This window comes from Aulonocara sp. 'chitande type north' Nkhata Bay, linkage group LG10 (assembly GCF_057382095.1).
Source record: "Aulonocara sp. 'chitande type north' Nkhata Bay isolate Kocher_YH1m ecotype deep benthic linkage group LG10, A_spYH_male_GT1.1, whole genome shotgun sequence".
NCBI lineage: Eukaryota > Metazoa > Chordata > Actinopteri > Cichliformes > Cichlidae > Aulonocara > Aulonocara sp. 'chitande type north' Nkhata Bay.
In genome coordinates, this window is record NC_141353.1 from 30,080,077 (window position 1) to 30,101,421 (window position 21,345).

The following is a 21,345-nucleotide window of genomic DNA, read 5'->3' on the forward strand; positions in this document are numbered from 1 at the left end:
AAAGCCCTCCAGCTCCTGAGTGTGAGACATTTTTTTTAAACATACACATTTTGTATTTAAAATTCTTTACCAACATACTGCGCATCAGGCTGGATTATTACCATCAATGTAGACTTTAACATAATTAAAATGTATTTAAAAAATTAAATACTGTATAGGCATGGAATGCTTCACATTAAAATTTATTTTAAGACAAAATGAGATGTGTTTCTTTCATTGAAACAGGTGTATGCCTAAATAAATTTGATAAATCTATTCAGTTATTTAGTAAATATTTTCTTTATGATTTTACATTTTTCTACACAAAAAAGCTGAAAACATAAGATTTGAAAGTTTACTGATTAAATGTATCTTAACAGTGATGACCCCAGCATGTATTTCTGAGAATCGCATTTAAGCGGTCAGTTAATTAATAGATTGATCAGAACACGATTATGCCATTGTACATTTTATATTTTACATTTTTGTGTTTTGGATCACTGACTGAATCAAAAAATTACATAAAAAATATTTCATAAGTTCTTATTAACTATCAGCAGGGGATAATTAGCTGGCATAAAAGCTATATAAAGTTTGTATATTCATGTGTGCATGGGTTCATTTAAACACTGGACACAGGAAAATGTCAGCATCATGCACATTTCCTGGATTCAGTGACTTTTTCTGCTGCAGTGTGTGGATATCAGCATCAGTTTGCTGTGGAAACGCCCTCTTTAAATAGACATCGGTTCATATTCATCTTGAATTTATTCAGTTAAATTATATTCCTTTGGACCTCCAAAATATATCACACTTTATGCCTGTGTTGTGGAGCTAAACAATGAAGCCAACAAGAAAAAAAAAAGGGTCTGCTACTGTTATTTTTTGCATCCTTTGCAAAATACATCTTGTTTCTTTTGTATATGGGGTGAAATCTGGACATATATATCTACACACATACACAAATAAAAAGTACAAATCAGATTCTCCAGTTGTGGGACAGTTTGGAAGATATGAAATTAATCCGTGTGATTTTTTTAAAAGGGGGGCAAAATAAAAGTTTTTAAAGCTATTGCACTGCCCTTACTTTAAGTACAATTCAACTTCGAGCGCTTTTTATTGTTAATGGTTGCTTAGGTGCGGATTTCTGGCTTCTGAAGTGTCAGAAAAGGTGAATGCATCACTGCTTCACACACTAATCCGCTAAATGGTCCAGATTGGTTCTTTTATTTTGAAGGACGCCTAAGTGAAACCGGTCGTGCTGCGTGTTTTTGTTAGCAGCGCTGCAAGGTTAGACCGTTAGTGCTGTTGTGATGGAGGAAGAATGAAAGTTTGCTCACGCTGCTCTTGTTTTGGTTTGCATCGTGTTTCACTTTAGCTAGCCGATTAGCTTACTGAAGCCCAGCCATGTCTGCCATGTGGCGGCGGCTGCAGGTGAAGGTGGGGCCGGCTCGTGGATTACTCACCTCCACACAGGTTACACGTCGATCCACATGGCTGAACGGACATCTGTCTCTGTGTCAAAGCTTTAGCACAGGCACATCTCTACGAAATGACTTCTTCAAAGGTGGGAGTAACCAGGACGACTGTTGTGCAACTCAGCAAACCAGCTTACATTTAAAAATACTAAAATTATCCAATGGTTTGTGTTTCTATAAATATGTGCAACTTTTAGGATCCTGCTAAACAGTTTTAATAAGCTACTAGAAGCCTGTCTGCAATTCGGTTGCATACAGTGTTTCAAATAACAACTTTTATAGTTCTTTGCACTAAACTACTAAACGATTTGGCCGAAAATTCAAAAGGAACAACCATGCATGTTAATTTGCGTTAAAGTGTTTGTAATTTATAAACTGTTTTATATGCCGTATTTGAGAGTGATAGCTAAAGTACCGGGAATCATTTTAATTTCTTAGCTGAAGGTAAACATTTGCAAGTAACCTTGAGAGAGTGTAAAGTTTGGGGTTTTGTGGCTCAGATCTGGAGACCCATATGGAAGCTATGCGGAAGAAGGCGATGGACGCGCTTCCTGGGAGCAGCTGGACTCCTCTGGAAATCAACCCCAACCTTCCTCCAGAGAGGGCGGATATCGTGATCGTGGGAGGCGGGGTGGTGGGCTGGTCCATCGCCTACTGGCTGAAACAGAAGGAGATGGTGCGCGGAGGGGTGCGGGTCCTGGTTGTGGAAAAGGACCCAACGGTGAGGGACTGAGAGATAATGAGTGTAGACTAGCAGTGTCACTTTATTCCTTTCAAAAAATTGCATGATTTAAATCTATTCAAAGTGTCAGGAGAAAGGATCATACTGTGCTCATGAGTCATGTCCTCACTGCTGTTCAAACTAATCCTCTGCCTTTTCCTCCTCATATTCATAAACTGCTCCCCCTGACTGTTCGCAGTACTCCCAGGCCTCCACAGTGCTATCTGCTGGGGGGATCCGACAGCAGTTCTCCCTGCCGGAGAACATCCACCTCTCCCTGGCCTCTGCCGACTTCATAAGGAACATCAATGTAGGTCACTGGAAATGAACAATGAGGCTTTTAATCATTAAATGTGACAGAACATGTGCTTTGTTAATATGTGAACACTTTATAGCCATGTCAGATGAGATCAAAGAGGACCTATTATACTTTTTTCTGTCATACAGTGCTGTGAAAAAATTCCCCCCCTTCCTGATTTTTCCTGTATGTCTCAGATCATCAAACAAATTTTGATATTAAATACAAAATGCAGTTAAATGTTTTATTTAAAGAGTGCAAACTGTCACACCTCTGAATCCCGTCAGGAGCATCTCGGTGTGTTGAACGAAGACCCCATAGACCTGCAGTTTAACCACTCGGGATACCTCTTCCTGGCCAGTGAGGCGGTGGCTCACATCATGGAGGAGAACTACAGCACCCAAAGGTATCAGGCTCAAGAAACCAGTGCTCATACCACAGTAAAAACCCACAGTGTGTAACGTGAAGGGCCGTGAACGGTCATTTGCCATTATTAATTTTCAGAGTTGCAGTTAATTTTAAAAATGTCCTGATATATTTACATTTTGGAAAGAAACTGAACTCATAAAACAGCCATAGGGTTTATAAATTATACATTTTTCCATTTTCTGTCCTAGAGGATTTCTGTAAGGTGCTAGAATGAATCAATAAAAACACTAAGGACATTTTTCATCTTATTCTGTGATTAGTTACATATTAGTTGCTAAGTTTGTGAGTTTTTGGGATATCAGGAAGCTAAAATTTAACTCACATTTCAGGTACGCTGGAGCCAAAGTGTCTCTTCTGTCTCCGACACAACTGAAGGAGAAGTTTCCGTGGGTAAACACAGAGGGTGTGGTTCTTGCTTCATACGGTGAGTGCAAATAAAATGTGAACTGAAGGTCTGTAATGATTATCAGCAGCCACACCAGACAAGGTCAAGAAATGTTAGCTTCTCATCACTGATCATGATTGAATGCAGCTGTTATTTTATTTTTTCTGGCATAAAAAGAATTTGTTTGGTAGCACTGATGATACTCAGAACAATTGGAAAGCCTATTTTTAAACAACAAGTCTAAGATCATTTCATAAGTAAGTCCAAGTTATTCAGATGTGTCACCACTTTACCAAGATCTGGAAAAACCAAACAGGCTCGAACGTGCTACAAACCAGAAACTGTTAGAACACAAACGCCACTGTCCATAGTAGAGGAAGTTTTACGCCACCGTGGACTGAAAGGGTGCTGACCAAGAAAGAAGCTCCTGCTTGAAACCGGACACCTTCAAGCTCAACTGAAATTTGAAATTCACCTTCTAGAGAAAAGTTTTATGGTCAGATAAAACAAAGGTTAGGCTATCTGGCCACATCTATGAAGGAGTAAAGGCGACGTATTCAAACCAAAGAACAATGTACCAACTGTGAAGCACGGTGGTGGTAGCATCACTTGGGGCTGTGTTGCTGCCAGTGGTGCTGTTTTATTACACCAACCGGATGGAATAATGAAGAACTACCTCCAAATTTTTCAACTTGAACTCAAATCAACAGTTTGATGGTTGAAACTTGGACACTGTTGGATGTTCAAACAGGAAAATGATTCCAAACATACTTCACATCTGGTTTTGGGATGGATAAAGCAGGTGAATGTTAAGCTTCTGGAAATGCCTTTCCAAAGATCAACCTCAACCTTATTGAACATTTGTGGACTGTGCTTAAAAGGCACATCTTTACTAGGAAACACACCAGAAACACTCCAGCCAGAAGCTTGTGATGGTTAAAGTACAACTTGCTAATGGATATTTAAACAGATATTAGTGGAGGTGCATGTATATATTTGAGCATGAATGCAGAGGTTTTGACCTGATGAAATCCAAAATAAATAAAAATCTGTGCACCCAATTCTTGTTTTTTAAATTTCTTAAAGGAGTGTGCTGTACATTCATCACACACTGGAAAAATAACTGTTCAAAGAAATCATTAAAAGCCCCAAATTACCATGACATTCATGCCCATGAAGAACATGTGTAAACATCTGACCACAACTGTATATTTGGCTCTGAATTTTGTTCTTATCTGTTTGTATTTAACTGAGCTGGATATCTACAGTGTGACTTTCTCTGCTGCTGTTTCGTGTTCTGCAGACTAAAGCTAAAGTGCTTTAGCTCGTGGCACCTGTAAATCCCATTAGAGTTTTTATTAACTAAAGTTTCCTCTTCCTCTTCCTCTTCTTGGAGAGAATTTCCACTAATGTTGAAAACAGTCTGCAGCTCTGTCCTGGGACAACCAGTGTAACAAATACACACCAAATATATAAGTGAAAAATAGGCGCAAAAGCATTCATTAATCTGTGTTTGCACACCCAATTACGTCACTGGATTCCCATCCAGGCAAAAATCCCCAACACCATCATTTGGGTCACGATTTTTAAGAAATCTGCAACACTTAAGCAGAAGATTAACTGTGATATATGAGCCTATGACACACTCTCGTTTTAAGACCTTAGAAAAACTAATCTGAGTAATGCAAAGCTGCAGCCAACAGTAATTTAACTTATCAGGGCGTCTGACAGTTCTTTCCATCTGCTAATATTAGATGATAGTGGTGTGGAGTCGCCTAATTATTCTCTGACAGCCCAGTTTTAGATCCTGATTTGTCTTCTTTTGTCACAGTCAGTAAGAAACGGAAACTATTCACATCTCAGGAGCTCCAGCAGTTCTCTCAATTATTACTATTAGTCATGGCATATTATAGTACTAATAGTATTGTAATATTCGATAAGTATTATTCCCTGAAGTCTGGCATCACTTATCGATAACCAGAAAACCAGAAATGTTATATTTCAAGTGGCTAATGGTGTTTATCAAATGAATTATTTAAAAGAGAAAATGTGCCAGTTTTAGTACTTTTATCCAGTTGTTCATGATTTCCTTGTAATATTCAGTAATCGTGCGCACCATTGTGAATGTCTGTCTGATCTTCTGTCATGCAGGGCTGGAGAATGAGGGCTGGTTTGACCCATGGACTCTGCTGAACGCCTTTAAGAGGAAGGCCATCTCCATGGGAGCCATTCAGTGCTGTGGGGAAGTCACAGGTTCGTTACAGCGTCCTGACAACTAAACAAACAAACACACACACACAGGGGAAATACGTCTGCTAAGAAGAAATTTCGCCGTGTAACTCATGACTTTTGATTTATAGTTTTTGTATAAACCGAATGTTTGTTTTTGAATTATTTTGGACAAATCAGGGTTTTCATTTGTGCGACATCAGTCTTATAAATTTGGAAAATATAAGAATAGTTATAAAATTAATAAGAATCTTCACTTATACAGAGCTTAAATTAAACAGGGTGGAAGCACTGCCTGTGGAGCAGCTGTAAGAGTGTATTTTAGGTGTTTCTAATTTAAAAAAAAAATGAATCAGTATTAATAATATTGTTGCCATAGGCATGTAGCTGGGGACACAACCCAGTCATTTTCATTTATACTAGCAGTGTTGGGAAGGTTACTTTTAAAATGTATTCCATTACAGATTACAGAATACATGCCCCAAAATGTATTCTGTAACGTATTCCGTTACGTTACTCAATGAGAGTAACGTATTCTGAATACTTTGGATTACTTAATATATTATCATGCTGTTTACAACTACGTGAATGTACTATTGCTGTGATTTATTACTATTACTGAAGGTCCGCGGCTCCGAACTGTAGTAAAGGGACCTCTGACTAATACGCAGGGTTCTGTGTCGGGCTCATAGCCAAAAAAATAGCTTTACTTTGTTGTGTGGGTCAACTCTGCTCTACAGAGAGAGGCGTTGAAAGGCTGCTCCAACTGAACTTATTGTTTCGGAGGAAAACACAACACAGTGTACAATTGAGTCTTAATAGCTTACTTACAACTGGGCTCGTCAGGCACTCTTCTTGGCTGCAGTGGTTATTAAGTGTGCCTATGCCAAGAGGCACACTTATTACTATTCGTCGGATTTATTATTCTTATTCTTATTATTTTCCTTTTTCCGCCTAAAATTTCGCCGTGTAACTCATGACTTTTGGTGTTTATTAATTCTATAGTTTTTTAAATATGAATATTTTAATGCAAGTTTTTGCCCATTGAAATGAATGGGAAGGCTTCATTTGTGGTGTGTTGGCTCCATCTTTTGGTCCCACTGAAACAAATTTCAAACTTCATTTGTGGTGTGTTGGCTCTCTCTAGTGGTATGCCGGGAGTGGTACGGCCTGTCTACCCTTATTTGGATTACCGTAATGACGACAATATCAACGGCGCGCACAGCGTCGCTGCTTTCAGTAACCATTGGAATTTTTAAGGTTGCGCGAACCATTGAATAGTTACGGTAACTGCAAGGGTGTATGCTTAGTGGAAAACTCCATATCCCACAATTCATAGCACACCTCTGCCGAGTAAAACAATGGCGGCTACCTCTTCGTTTTATATATTGCTTTTATTAGTGTTTGTAGGTCACAAAATAAACTTTTAAGATATTTTCAGGCGAGAATGTAGCTGTGTAAACTTCAAATATCTGCTCGTTTTATCAAGACATCCCATAGTAGCAACAGTTCTCTTACGATGTTGCTGCTAGCCGGCTAGCTAGCGCGGCTTCGCTCAAAAGCACCCGGGCTTGGCTTTCAGTGAGGCGACTCACACTCGTTTCGTTTCAGTTACAATAACTCGTACTGCGCGCTAGCTAGCACGACGGAGTTTCTATACAGCTGTGTGCGTGCTAAGTTACTGATGTTGAACTTTATTTTATTCATAAGGGTTAGTTCTTAGAGTTGCCAACCGTTCCGTACAAACGGAATCGTCCCGCATTCAGAGAAAATATTATGCGTTTCGTATTGAGCTGAAAAAGAAACGCAGTTTGTCCCGGACTTCAGGTAGAATGGAAAAAGACACAAAGCTGGATTTATTCTGTCGTTATGCTGCAGAGCGGAGTCTTCCTGTCATTCTCTCGCCTGTTGCAACTTCAAATATGAAACTGATCAATGATCGGCTTTTCTCTCTTGTTTGTTTATCGCGCTAAACAACAGCAGCGCGTTTAAGCTTGATCAGCTGTTGTTAGAATTCATTTGATTTTAATTTATAGTATCAGCTGATGTTTGCTGGAGCCACAGCTGTAAAAACGGCTGGTCGAAACCAGGAGATGTCCTTACTGAATCATCAGAGCTGAACTGGTGATGGAGAAACAGGTTTACCTTTTAGGTGACATGAATGAGTTGAAGGGAAGTTATGAACTGTTTCTGAGAGACAAATAACACCAGGATCCTTTTCTAAGCAGCTGACAGCTGGTAACTGGGGCACAAAGATATACTTTTCTTTCTTACTCTCATATAAAATATTTAGCTTTTATTAAATAGTTATCTGAATCTTACAACCAAAGTTTGTATAATAATACACAAGACTGGCTGTAGACCATTGTTATTCATTCAGAACACTGTGTAAAAATAACAAAAACAAAAAGTGAATGCAAAAGTGCATAAATATTTATTTTACGTGTTTGATGTATGTGGCGGGGCGTGGTCTGCAGTGCCGCTGCAGGGGAGGTGGACCCACCTGAGCGGCATCTGCAATCACGTCTCTCGGGCGTAAAGTCTATGCTCTCTCGGCTGTTTTTTGGCTGTGTGTTGGGCTGTGAGTTGAAAAGCTACAGCCCTCTGTGTGGGTACACCAACCATGTGTGAAAATTGGTCCATAACGTAATGCTTCAAAGCGTGTTCATGCAAACATTGTTGGGTCTGCTGTGGTACAATGGGACTTCTGCTCATGAACCTGTGTGCACAGCGTCTTCAAATCGGGGCTGTACGAAGTCACCTCATCTTTACACAAAACTGTAAGCTGTCATTTGTGAGGCGTGAGCAGTGTTTGTTTTTACCATAGTTCATGGTGGAGAATGGCTGCTCTGCTGAGTTTTGTTCTCTGTAGCCGTATGAATGGCAAACTACACTGATTAGCAGCGGCATAGGCACACTTAAAATTTCTTCTGAAATTTTCGCTTTCTAGTTATTATATTTACATGCTTCCAGCTCCCGTCTTTGCTCGATGACAACTCGTACTTTTCCTTTTTCTCCCTCCCTCGCTCACAGACACATAACGGGTATGGCAGTCCATTCTCCCTGCAGCACGGACTACACTGCCTATGATGCTACATTCTTTAGAGCTATACCTGTAGCATTCTGCCTATTAGCTTAGCACAGCAACAACAAAAAGGCGCTCTCTCACCGAGGAAACACGCAGAGAGAGAGCGTCACCCTGTAACCATGGCAACCGTAACGCTGCCGCCTGGAACAACAGAACATAGCTGTCAAACAAAACCCAAACAGTCCTGACCGGCGACAATATGAAACAGGGAAGTACCGCCGTGTAATCCATTTATTTCAACAAAGTAACTGTATTCTGAATACCACCTTTTTCAACGGTAACAGTAACGGAATACAGTTACTCATATTTTGTATTTTAAATACGTAAAGGCGGTACATGTATTCCGTTACTCCCCAACACTGTATACTAGCACTCTTAACAAAACAAACAGACCACAAAATCAACAGCAACCGGTCCGTTCTCTTTCCATTAATAGGGATTCACTGTCCTCGACTCACCTTGTTCTAGCATAAGTGAGACGAGTCTAAAAACTCACTATTCACCATTATGAAGTGGTGGATTTAAAAAAAAAAAAAAACCACAATCTTTTCCTAAAGCTCAGTGGGTAGTTTTTAGTGCCTAAACAGAACCAGGGGGGTGACAAAGGGGGAACAAAGTGATCCCACTGGGAAGTGAAACGCTGTCTCCTTGCTTTTAAATCTGGAGCGTATTCCCCCCCTCAAAAAAATAAATAAATAAGAAAAACAAAACAAAAAAACCCTCCAGCTGCTTAGCACAGGCTTTGTAGGTCTCTAAACCAGGACGTTTATCCCTTGGTGACTGATGTTGCCACAGCTGGAGCCTCAAGGCACCAAAGGACACCTTGTGTGTTACACAGAGATTGAGGTTGTGTTTTACAAAACTGTTATGTTACACAGGCATCTGTATAAAAAGAATTCACTCGTATCACATATTCACACAGAGCAGACCAATAAAATCAGAGGTTTTCTCTGTCTTAAGAAGAGAGGAAGTCTCTGACTCTGCTGACCTGATTTCCTCAGGCAGTTTTCTTCATGGCTTTAGAGAAATATTAATCTTACATCATTCGTTGGATGAGAGGACTGATAGAACAAGTGGAGGGACAAGATTAGGATGTAGAAATTTAAACTTTGCTTTAAAACTGTAGTTACTCACCATTTTTTGTAGTTTTAAAACATAAATAAAGTAATATGTTTATGATAGATAAGCTATGAGGCGGTAAATAAGCAATTAAAATCATCTCTATGTGCATCGTTAAAGTCATATACACATTAATGAATGATCCAACAATGTATTCTCTTTTATTCTATATAATTTAACTTTAAATGTATTTTAACGCTGTCAGCGTTAATCTCGTTAAAATGACGTTAACGCCATAAGCGCGTTAATGTGGCAAATTTCCGTTAGTGAGTTCCCATTGGCTCCACATGCCACCCTTCTTTTAATTGATTGATTGAAAAAAATGATTTTTATTTTGAAAATCTGGTGTTATTTGGCAGCCCTGAAATAATTTAGCTGATTTAAAAAAAAGAAAGAAAAACATATCTCAGAAAACAACAACTAGTTGTTTGGCAACTCCGGGCTTCCGTACATGAGTATTTCAGTTCCTACATTCGCCTAAATAGCAAAAGGTTGGATCCCAATAGGAGACAAAAGTCCCCCGTGTTTTGTCTCAGGAAGGGTGTGAAAATCTGCCAAATCAAATATCTGCTGTGGTGACCCGTTGTGAATAAGGGAGCAGCTGAAAGTAACTTCTTCTTCTTCTTTTTCTTTGTGTTGAAAATTGGTTTTAATGTGTTTCTCACACAGAATTAAAATATACGACAAGCGTGATAACGACAACTGATGGAGAAAAGCTGGATCTGAGGAGAATAAAGTCAGTCAAAGTAAGTGGAACTGCAAGTGCTGAATGTCTGTGAGATTAGCGAAGCGTATAAAGCTGTTTATTTATTATTCTGTGTGATCGCTAACATGTTAGAGAAGTCTCTGACTTGTACCTCCCTCGGTTTGGTTCACTTATGTTAATGTTTACTAAGCTTTAGAGGGGAATTCTCAGTTGCTGTGACACTTGTGCAGTGCAGTGTCTTCAACTGCTCAAGTAAAACTTTATTGTATCATTAAATATACTAAAATTATTGCGTACAAAAGCTCTGCTGATTCTCAATGAATGTGTGAAGTCTGAATAACAACAGATGGATGGCATGTTCTTCAAATCCCTTCAGACCATATATTAACTGCAATTTCTTCCCAGGTGACCTCGTCCTGTTTAATGTGTCCCACACCGCCTGATTACTGGCACTAAGTACCTCATAAATTTGTCTTGTGGTGCTTTTAATACCTTTTTTTTTTTTAGAGCACTAAATCCAGGAGGGATTGTGGAGTGCAGGCAGGAAGGAGTCAGAAAGGGAAGCCATAAAACTTGTGAGCTGCATTACGTCGTTAGAAATGTGTCTTAGGACGACTAAACTGTCTGACATCTGTCCAGATGAGGAAATATTACCATCAGCATAGAGATCCTTCACTGCACAATATATTACCAAAGGATTATTATAATCTGTAGACTAATCAGTCATTAACCAACGTTTCCTGCATGTTCACTGAAGAAACCTGGAAACATATTTCCCAGAGGTCATCAAGTAGCTCTCTGCAGTTTTCTGTTACCTCAGGTGAAGGTCTTGCTCTTCCCTTAAACAATACTGCTTTGCAACAATCAGCCATTTTAAAACTCTTCACAGCTATTGCTATTGGTGTCCTCTTGAGCAGCTGAAACAGTGCTGTCCTTTCTGGGATATTATTTTAAATAATTAGTACGGTTGTATGTTGTTTATGGAATTTTGATCTCAATTTGACAAATATTGTGTGCTAAAAAAGGATTTCTTTAACCGGCCAACCTTTACATTAGAATTATTTTGATCTGTGAAATATGCTGAGCTACTCTGCTAAGAGTCCAAGAATGAAAATATGGAATTCAAGCTCCAGCTGACTGATTGGCACGAAATACTTCTGTTAAAACTGTGCACTGAATCAGAAAAAGCACAAACGTGCATGATGGGTAGAGGAGGTAAAAGTACATAATTCTGTACTTGTCTCTCCCTGTGAAATACGGCAGCTGGACCTTTAGCTATCAACTTGAAGCAACATGTTAGATCTTTATGCATGCTTGTTTTGTGTGTGGCTAGCGAGATGCTGAAGTACAGCGACTTATGGACACCTGCAGTCATGCCGGTGTTGTGCCAAAAAATAAATAAATAAAAACACCGTCCCATTTTAACCTCTTTAACTATGCCACACAGTTTTTCCCCCTCTTTCATCTCTTTTTATGCCACATCTCCTGGTGATTAATACACGTGCAGGGCTGCCTTTCATGTGTTCCTGCTCAGACTCAAATCGGTTTGATGTTTGAAGGCTCACAGTGCCGTGAAAAAATAACTCCTCTCAAGTACGTCAAACCAAAATTAATGGGCCTGTTTTGAAAATGTAAAAGTAAAAAGTTTGTACTTCTTTTTTTTTTCCCACCTCTGATGATGGGATGTCTGCTTGTGTCGAGCAGGTGCAGATGCCACACAGCCTGGAGTACCAGCCAGTGGAGTGCGCTATTGTTGTGAATGCAGCAGGAGCCTTTTCTGGTAAACTGACCGAGATGCTGGGAATTGGCTTTGGCCCCAAGCAGTCCATCGCTGGAATCCCACTGCCTGTTGAGCCACGGAAAAGGTAGGCTATTGACTCGAGGGGCTGCTAGAGTTTTCTTTGAAAGGCAGCGCCTCATACAGCGAACCGCATCAATACCAGACAGCTTTTTTCAGACTCTGCACCCCGAAAATTGAAAAACCAACTTCATGCCGCTGCCTGTCAGCGTCTACCATCTGCAGTCTTTTCATTTTACTCTTGCTCTGCATCATTTAGACTACAGATAAAAATGAATCTAAGTAGGATACAAGCGAGTCAGTCACATAACTTTAGTCGGCATGACCTGGACTGTTTGAGTATGTATGCCATCAGACTCAAGCATTCTGTGTAAATGGTGGCTTTAGATTTAGGTAGAGCCATTGCACCCCTACTGCCAGTCCCAAACTTGGATAAATGGGTGTGTTTAATACGAAAGGACATTCACCATTAAATCAAAAAATGAGATTTCCATACCAAATCGGTCTGAGCTCGGCTTGACAAAGACCACCTCCATTGGCTTTGGCTAACAGAGTGCTGATGGAAACTGTGCTACTGTTAGCTGAGAACAAAGGATGCTCGGGATAGGGTGAGATGTAGGGAGATGATTTGCTGTGCTGAATCTTAAAGGGAGCAGTCGAAAGAAGAAAAATGTAAAGAGGGAAAGTTCGGATACTTTATAATACAGCCTGCACCCCTGATACTGCTGTACAATTATAATGTAAGGAGACGTTAGGTTTCTCTATAATTGTAAATATACAACACAGTGCAGACCGTATTATAAAAAAGCCTACCTACCTCATTTATACATTGCAATCTAAAAAAAGGAGGTTAGGCTAGTCTATAATATAACGTGTATCCTTAATAATATTGTGTAATTACAACTAAAGAAGGAAAGGTTAGTATAGTCTATAATATAGCCCACACCCTTAAAAATTCGATGTCATTAAAACAAGAGACGGATTTTTTTGATACTTTTTTCTTCTATTTCTTCTAAAACTCCCAAATGTTGCTTCCTTGCTTTCCTGCACCCACATTTTAAGCAATCATTGGGGCATGGTATTTTTAGGTATTGAAGGTTACCTGGCATGAATTCAGAAAAGCCACATGTTAAATTAAACTTTCACCTTAAGCTGTGGGCTGTGTTTTGAAAAGCTACCCATTTTTCTGCCTTATTTAAACCTCCACTAAATCTTTCCTCGTGCCGCCTTGAACGGCTGTCAAACCATCACATAAACATTTTATAAGACAGAGTTTTGAGCTCTCTGGATAATTCTTTGTAGACACTTTTCCACGCAGAACAGAGTAAATGTCTGATCACGTTCATGCCAGAGAAACCTCACTTACATCTTGGCATGAAATGAAATATCAGCTGATATAATATCATACTGGATGTACGACTCTGAGCTGTTTACTTCGTCACTGTTTTTCAGGTATGTGTATGTGGTCCGCTGTCCTGATGGTCCCGGTCTAGACACTCCTTTCTTAATCGATTACTCAGGAGTTTACGTCAGGAGAGAGGGGTTAGGTGGGAACTACATCACCGGGGCCTCGCCAGAGGAGGTTGGTTTTTATCTCTGAGCTGTTTCTCCAAAAGTTGATTCTGTTCATCTGGACGTAGCGTTTTGTGGGAGAAACATTTCGTCACTCTTCCAAGTGACTTCTTCAGTCTCAGCTGACTGCAGGTTTTCCCAATCTTATAAACTAATGACTGAAACCAGCCCACTGAAGGAACAATGGGCTGGGAGGTCAGTTACTTAATCGTAATTATGCAAATTCTCATGACCATTGATCAACAACCACTGGTCAATGGCCATGAGTACCATTCACAGAGAGTTGGGGAATGGCTGCAATCACAGCGTTGTAAGACGGCGACAGATGTACCCTTAGGCCCCCTCCTCGATTCAGAGATGGTCTTTCCCTTTTCACGTAAATGGCCTCCTTGACTCCGCGCTCACACCAGCGTTTCTCCCTGGAGGAACTCAAATGCTACGTCCAGATGAACAGAATCAACTTTTGGAGATTTACTTTCCTGGATGATTGAGAATGCATCAAGACGTCTGAGCTGTTTCCTTATGTTAACATTCAACAGCTGAGCAAATCATGTCGTTGTTTGCACTGGTTGTGTGTCCTCAGGCGGCAGAGCCAGACGCCAGTAATCTAGAGGTGGACCACAGTTTCTTTGAGGAGAATGTCTGGCCTCATTTGGCCTTTCGAGTTCCTGCTTTCGAGAAACTTAAGGTACAGTTGGGAAAGTGTGGTCACCCACGTCATGGTTACTGCCAGCATTACAGCATTATTATCAGCCAGAACTGGTTTTATTTTGAAGCTTGCAGATTAATTTTATTGTATCCATATTTTAAGTGAGTTAAATTTAAAAACTTGGTACAGAAATGGGCTTTTCCAAAACAAAACAATGATTATGATCTCTCTTTATCACTTACAATAACATAATTTGTCCTCACATTCTTCCCCTCAGGTGACCAGTGCCTGGGCAGGTTTCTATGACTACAACACCTTTGACCAGAACGCCATCATCGGTACGCACCCCCTGATCAACAACATGTACTTCGCCACGGGCTTCAGCGGCCATGGCCTGCAGCACTCGCCTGCGGTGGGTCGCGCTGTGGCGGAGCTGATTCTGGATGGAAACTATAAAACGCTGGACCTGAGCGGCTTCAGTTTCAACCGGATTCTGACGCAGGAACCAAAGCTGGAGAGGAACATCGTGTAGCTGAGCCGAACCCTGAAATCATATCTTTCACATCCTGCCGAAGCCAAATTATTATAACCTAAGTCTTATTTTTGTAGCTGGAAACATAACTTTAATGACACAAATTGATTTATAAGATCTGGGTAGTATAATTTCTACAATCCAGATAAGCAAAAGCAAAACCTCAGTGATTTAAGAAAAGGCCCGAATACGGCACATTTCCAGCCTTCAGGAGCTGCGGGAATAATGTCTCCTGACCATTTGGGACTGCAAAGAGGTCAGAGTGGACAGATGTCTCAGGTTATTATTAGACATCCTGCCAGGTAGTGACAAAATAATGAAAGGGCCTTTTAAAAGATTCGTCTTTAAAGATTTTAACACAGTTCTCACAACAGCAGGTTCAGAGAACATTTATTTGGTTCTTTAAATAAGATTTTTCATAGTGTGATCTCTCTGATGTGTCACTGAAAGACATAAATGAGTCCCGTATCTTAAAGGTATTTATATGTTGCTTTTTCTGATGTGTAGCTGACGTGTGATTTAGTTATTAAAATTAAATTATTTGGCTGTCACAGCCTCAAATCTTCACTACACAATTATCACAGCCAAATGGTGATGATAGCTGATATTGTTAATCAATTTTACAACTTTCTGTTGTAGTTTATAATCTGATAATAAGGAAAAAATGTATGTATTAGTGATCCCACTTTTTCAATTTTAAAAATTACAACAACAAAAAACAAATAAATTAGGGTATTAATGGATGTTACCAAAAATAATGAGTCAGTATGCCCTAAATTTTACTTTTTCAGCCTGGATTTTGATACATTTCTTTATTATATTTAAAGATTTTGAATTTTTTCCAATTCTCAGGCACACAAATTTTCAGAAAACACTATTTAAGATCTTAAAGACATTAAACACAAAAAAGGCAAACAGTAAAACTGTTGCTCAGACTATGTTATAAACCATAATAGTAAAAGTGTCATATTTAATATAACAACCCTGGAAATGACTTCCTACAAGATTTTGCTTCAGATTCAGAGCACCTACTCTGCTCGGGGTCTTTCATTTTGAAACTGACTGGCTCCTCTGTGCATTTCAATTTGGTAAACTATCAAGCGTTGAATTGAGTGGGCACCGTCAGCCGGTCACGTGGCCACGCCCCGCTTATTGCTGTGATGAGACCAAAGGTGTGGTGAACTGAATTATCCTTTAATTTGGACTTTTTCCGTGCATATAGAACATGTTTTAAATCAAGAGTTTAATTCTTTTAAATGATCATTTGATTTCATTTAATAATGAACCTTACTGGCAGCACCAGTATCTTTTATTAGTCTGATTTCAGAGGCAATAATGTTCCTTTCTAAAGAAATCAGCAGGAGGAACCACTGAGAATAAAGTGGAACTAAGAGATGCTTCTTCATTAGAAGACAAAAAATATGCATGGAGGTGAGCCAGCAGCTGACTCACTCCTGATACAGAGTAACAGGAATAACTTCTGCTTTCCAGATTTCCACTGAACTCGGCTGTTTGGTACCGTTACGCAGTCGGAACGTGCAAATTTAGAGTGAAACATCATCAGATGCATATGTGCTGTCCCATGCAACGGTTTAACTGTGGTACTTTTAACAGCTTTGTATACTTTTTGTGTATTTTTCTAATTTGATCAATATACTGTAATTGTGTTGTATTGATCAGTGTAATTACATTTTTATCAGTAAGACAATTTTTCAAGAAAAACGTGGAGTTGTTGCCTGACTTCCTGTTTCCTTCATTTGTTGCCGCTGCTCCTCTTTTAAATCTCCAGAAGGAATAGGCATAAAAAAGGTGCAGTGACTCATTTAACTTTAGAAAGAAGAAAAGCTAATTTTCCAAATAACTAATTAGTGACAGGATCATCGGATTATCCTGTGTAAGCTGAACTTTGCAGTTTCCATGTCTTAAAAAACATCATTAAAAAAATGTCTTTGACAATCATCTGCTTACTGAAAGTGAAAAACTATATCTGTCATACACTTAAATGTGTAAACATATATAAGGTGGTGTTATCTGCTTTCTCTCAGTATGATTTACTGTCAGAATGTTTACTCTGTATTGAATTTGTGTGATTAAAAAGCGCATAAAAGGCGGCACAGCAGGTGGTCAGTACGATCATAAATATACAGATACTGAACCTTTTCAAAATAAGACCTTATATGTAGACACTCTCAAAGCATTTCATTTCTTAAAAACATCCGCCTTACTTTCTTATCGAGCACTGCAAACAAAACAATAGTCTTTTATGCAGGAGTTCCTGGTGTTTTACACAAAACATGCAGCAGATGGCGCCATTTCAGTGGGTAATTTTAAGCTTGGAGCGTCATCGCTTCTGACATGTTTCATGCAAACTCTGTATAGATTTAGAACCCAGAGCTAGGTGATTAATTCAAGTCAGTACCACAGCTGCCACTTGTATATTTTGCCTGTGATTATCATGCGAGTTAATATTTCTTCGGGGCACACATGTAGGCAGCAGGAGCTGCGGTCTGGATGCCAGATCGGAGTCTGAACGTTTCAAAACAGACTTTTCATTTTTCATACCAAGTCTGGATCTGTTTATTCTAAATATATTCAAAAATTAACCTTTCAAACTGGAAAATGTCACACTGGTGTGGATGATAAAAAAAAAAGAATACTGCTGTAAGGTCAGGGGAAAGAATTAACTGGCTACAATAATGCTTTTTAGGAAGAAGGATGTACACCACAGTGATGAGGTGCATAAGAAGGGGAAAAGGCGAAAACTGGCCCTAGTAGGTCTAAGGGACAACCCCCACTACCTTGGACTCTTTATCTTGTGGTTTTAGAACTGAAGAAACTGAAGATGAGGTGAACCATTTTTTGTTTTCAATTAGTGGTAGAGATAGTGATAGAGAGATCACTTACGTAAATACAATAATGGTAAATGGCCTGTATTTGTATAGTGCTTTACTAGTCCCTAAGGACCTCAAAGCGCTTTACAGATTCAGTCATCCACCTATTCACACACACATTCACACACTGGTGATGGCAAGCTACATTGTAGCCACAGCTGCTCCGGGGCGGCTGTGGCTACAATGTAGCTTGCCATCACGTAAAACATGTAAAATGTATTTTTTGGTGTGTCATAAAAATGATACAATATCTTTCCCCATTGGACCATGTTGTGAATTTGATCAAAAGTGACACTAATTATTAAGAAACGTGCTGGTGAAGGGCCCTGATTGACTTCAGGGCTCCACTGTTCCCACATAGTAGTCCATCTATAATTTTTAAATTACAGAAAACTCTACAAGTTTAGGTTAATTTATCACACCTAAGACAGGCACCAGATCGTTCAGGATGGCACAGCTGTTCCCTCTTTAAAAACAGTGAAGAGGACTGCCAGGTGCTGCAGAAGAAGTACGAGCAGCACACAGCGACAAGTTTGGGACTAATTGCACCTGCAAGTGTTGCCTTCCATCGCTGAAAAACAATTTTGCATTATTTGTGGTTTCGCCTTGCAACTTCAGAGGAGTTTATGAACCACCCTGCTCCCCACAGACCAGACACCTCCGCATCCTCCACATCTCAGCTTCCTGCCGCTCAATGCAGCAAACCAGCAAAGAATGAATCATTTTGCACGGCAGAGTCAGTCACCGGCAAAACCCCACCAACAGGTTCCTTCACTGCCTCTGAGGTAAGTATGAAAGCAGAGCTACGACAAAAGCCCCTCTGCCAAAGTTACCGGAAAGCAATTCATAAACTGCCTTGAAAGTGGATCATGTTTTCATCACAGAGATGGTAATGAGTGAGCTGTCGGGCTGAACTTAACCCCCTCCGTCATCAAATCAGCTCAGGGTACACACGATTAAAACCATTGGGGTTTATTTTACAGTTAAGGGATGTTGAGAAAGCTGCTCATTAAATCTGTCATAATTTATGTGGAAAGCCAAAGCAGACACAGAACCCAGTATAAATAAATTAAATGGTTTATTTGGATTGTCTGTGCTCCTTTCCATTCTGATTGGTCTGGTCTGTCTTGTTTTGGTTCCTTTCAACTGAATTAAATTAAATTTTATGTTATTTATTTCGTGCCAAATCACAATACCAGTCACCCCAAGGCACTTTATATTTTAAGCTAAAGACCCAACAATAATACAGAGAAAAGAGAGAAAAAACCTCAACAATTAGATGACCCCCTATGAGCAAACACTTTGGTGACAGTGGGAAGGAAAAGCTCCCTTTTAACAGGAAGAAACCTCCAGCTGATCCACGCTCAAGGAGAGGCAGCTATCTACAATGTGACCATCAACACTCCCAGGCTCCAACCTTCGCTAGCTCGCTGTGCACCCAACCCCAGTGCCTGTCCTGGAGGGTGGTGAACAGGGTCCACGGCTCCATCCAGGCCTGGCCATTAGACACTGCCTTAAATGCTCTCCTCCTAGTTCTGGCTCCAAGAGGAAACCGCGGTTTCCCACTTCCAAGCAATGTTGTCCCGCACTTGGATGTGTCCAGGTTTTCCAGGCAAATCCGAGTAGGAGGACGCCCCAGGGTAGGGCCTAAACCTGCTGGAGAGATTATATATATCTCAGGAGGAACTGTAAAGTGTTGTTTTCCTCCTTAGCCTGTGGCAGTTGAAGGCCACAAGGCTGAAACCTTTGCATTGAAAAAATAAGTGTCACGTCTTTTCTTTGAATTTTGTGTCTTTTTGCTGCTTCCTTACCTTTGAACTCGTCATCATTGGATTTACCTGATTTGCACAGGTGGGCATACTGGGAACGAACTTTTGTGTCTTTGACCTCGGCCTGGATAAGCGATTTGGATTGAACTCTTTCTGCTTCCTCTTCCCCCCTCTTCACGCAAAGATCCACTTTGTATCACATTTAGAGTGAAAAATGGTGTAAAAATAAAAATAAAACCTATAAAAATAAAGTATTTTCTCTGAACAGTTGTAGTTGACGTGCTCTGACTTTGTTGGTCACAGCAGTTTCTTGGAGTCCTGCTGGGAGAATGTGATGATTGTTAATGGTCTGCACTTATATATCACCTTTTAACCTCAGCTTGCTTCATAGTGTTTCACATTCACACAGTTCTCCTTTTGTATGAATCAACGTTCATTAGTGAGATGTGGAGGACTAAACCAGGGTGTGCTCCTCTTGCCGTTTCCATTCTTTTTGCACAGCTAACTCAGTCGAGGGTCGTATTTCCCTCATATCGAGCATACAGACATGCTTTTTCTAACTCTTGGCAAGAAACTTAATGAGCTTATTTCCCCAAATGCTGAACTTTGCCTTCAATGAACCTGCAGAGTGTGATGTGCAGATGTGTTCTGCCAGCACGTTTAGAAATGCACAGCGCCTGGAGCTAAACACACTTGGGTGTGAGATGACTTTCTTTAAATTAGGCTGCCACAGGAGCCTGTAAGATTCTATCTGAATTGCAGACCCTCTGCATCCACTTCCTTCTCCCTTTACTTACATGCAGCTGTGGCATTTATATTCATCACTGCTGGGGTTGGGGTGGGCTTATCAATTCAGCATCACAGATCATGGTAATCTGCTCCACAGATATGAAAATGGTCCTCCTGCAGCCAGCAGAATATTGCAGACACTCTTGCCCTGCAGCTCTTCATTCTGATGTAAATGGGAGGCAGCCTTGCAGGTTCAAAGAGGGGGAGGGGAACCAGGGGAAATGCAACTGAGGGAATTCTTTGTGAGGCCTGACGTAAATCTCAAATGTTCTCAGGGCTGAAAACAAAACAGCATGAGTGCTTGCACCGGTCACTGAGGCCTCTTCAATAGACGCACCTTCAGCCACACAAAGGCGTCGAGGCCTTTTACACCAAACTTCCCGAACATTCCCCCCTCCTCGTGCTGGTCCCCAAATCTACACTGTCAAAAGCTGCTGCAGCCGAGGCGAGCCCACTCCCGATGAAGCCCGAGGTTGTGTTATTAAACTTTTTTGATGGGTTGAAGAAGAGAGTCCTTCTGTCGGTCTCAGAGGACTGACGGCCACTGGGAGCTCCCTGGCTGGCTCTTCTGAGTGTATGGAGCCAGTGTACATGGTGGCATGTGGCTGGGATTAGGAAATTTCACTGTGGATTAAAATCTTTCCAACGCCTCCATGGCCACTTGCTGAAAGAAAGGAGTCTGAAGGTCCTGCAGAGATCCAGTGAGCACTTTGGGCCCATGGTCTCACGGAGCAGGTATGTCCCAACAAAACTTTTCTATTTTTCTACAAAACTGAAGATCTAAAGCTTTACTTATTTTACACACACATATATATATATATATTATCCATAGTGTTTTTAGGGCGACTGTAGCTGCTTGGAAGAAAATTACCTCCGTTTTCAGTCATTCACCTCCATGAATGACTGAAAAAAA

At 40.3% G+C, this 21,345-nt stretch overlaps 1 protein-coding gene across 1 annotated transcript; it reads left to right on the forward strand.

The window, feature by feature from the left end:
* The first annotated feature begins 1,260 nt into the window (after nt 1-1,260).
* foxred1 (FAD-dependent oxidoreductase domain containing 1) lies at nt 1,261-16,939 on the forward strand. Its single transcript, XM_086309466.1, has 11 exons — nt 1,261-1,546; nt 1,958-2,178; nt 2,378-2,488; nt 2,764-2,882; nt 3,235-3,329; nt 5,442-5,543; nt 10,396-10,472; nt 12,137-12,297; nt 13,683-13,812; nt 14,386-14,490; nt 14,729-16,939. The coding sequence occupies exons 1-11, from the start codon at nt 1,387-1,389 to the stop codon at nt 14,981-14,983; spliced, it is 1,536 nt and encodes a 511-aa protein (XP_086165592.1). The 5' UTR covers nt 1,261-1,386; the 3' UTR covers nt 14,984-16,939.
* The last annotated feature ends 4,406 nt before the right edge of the window (nt 16,940-21,345 follow it).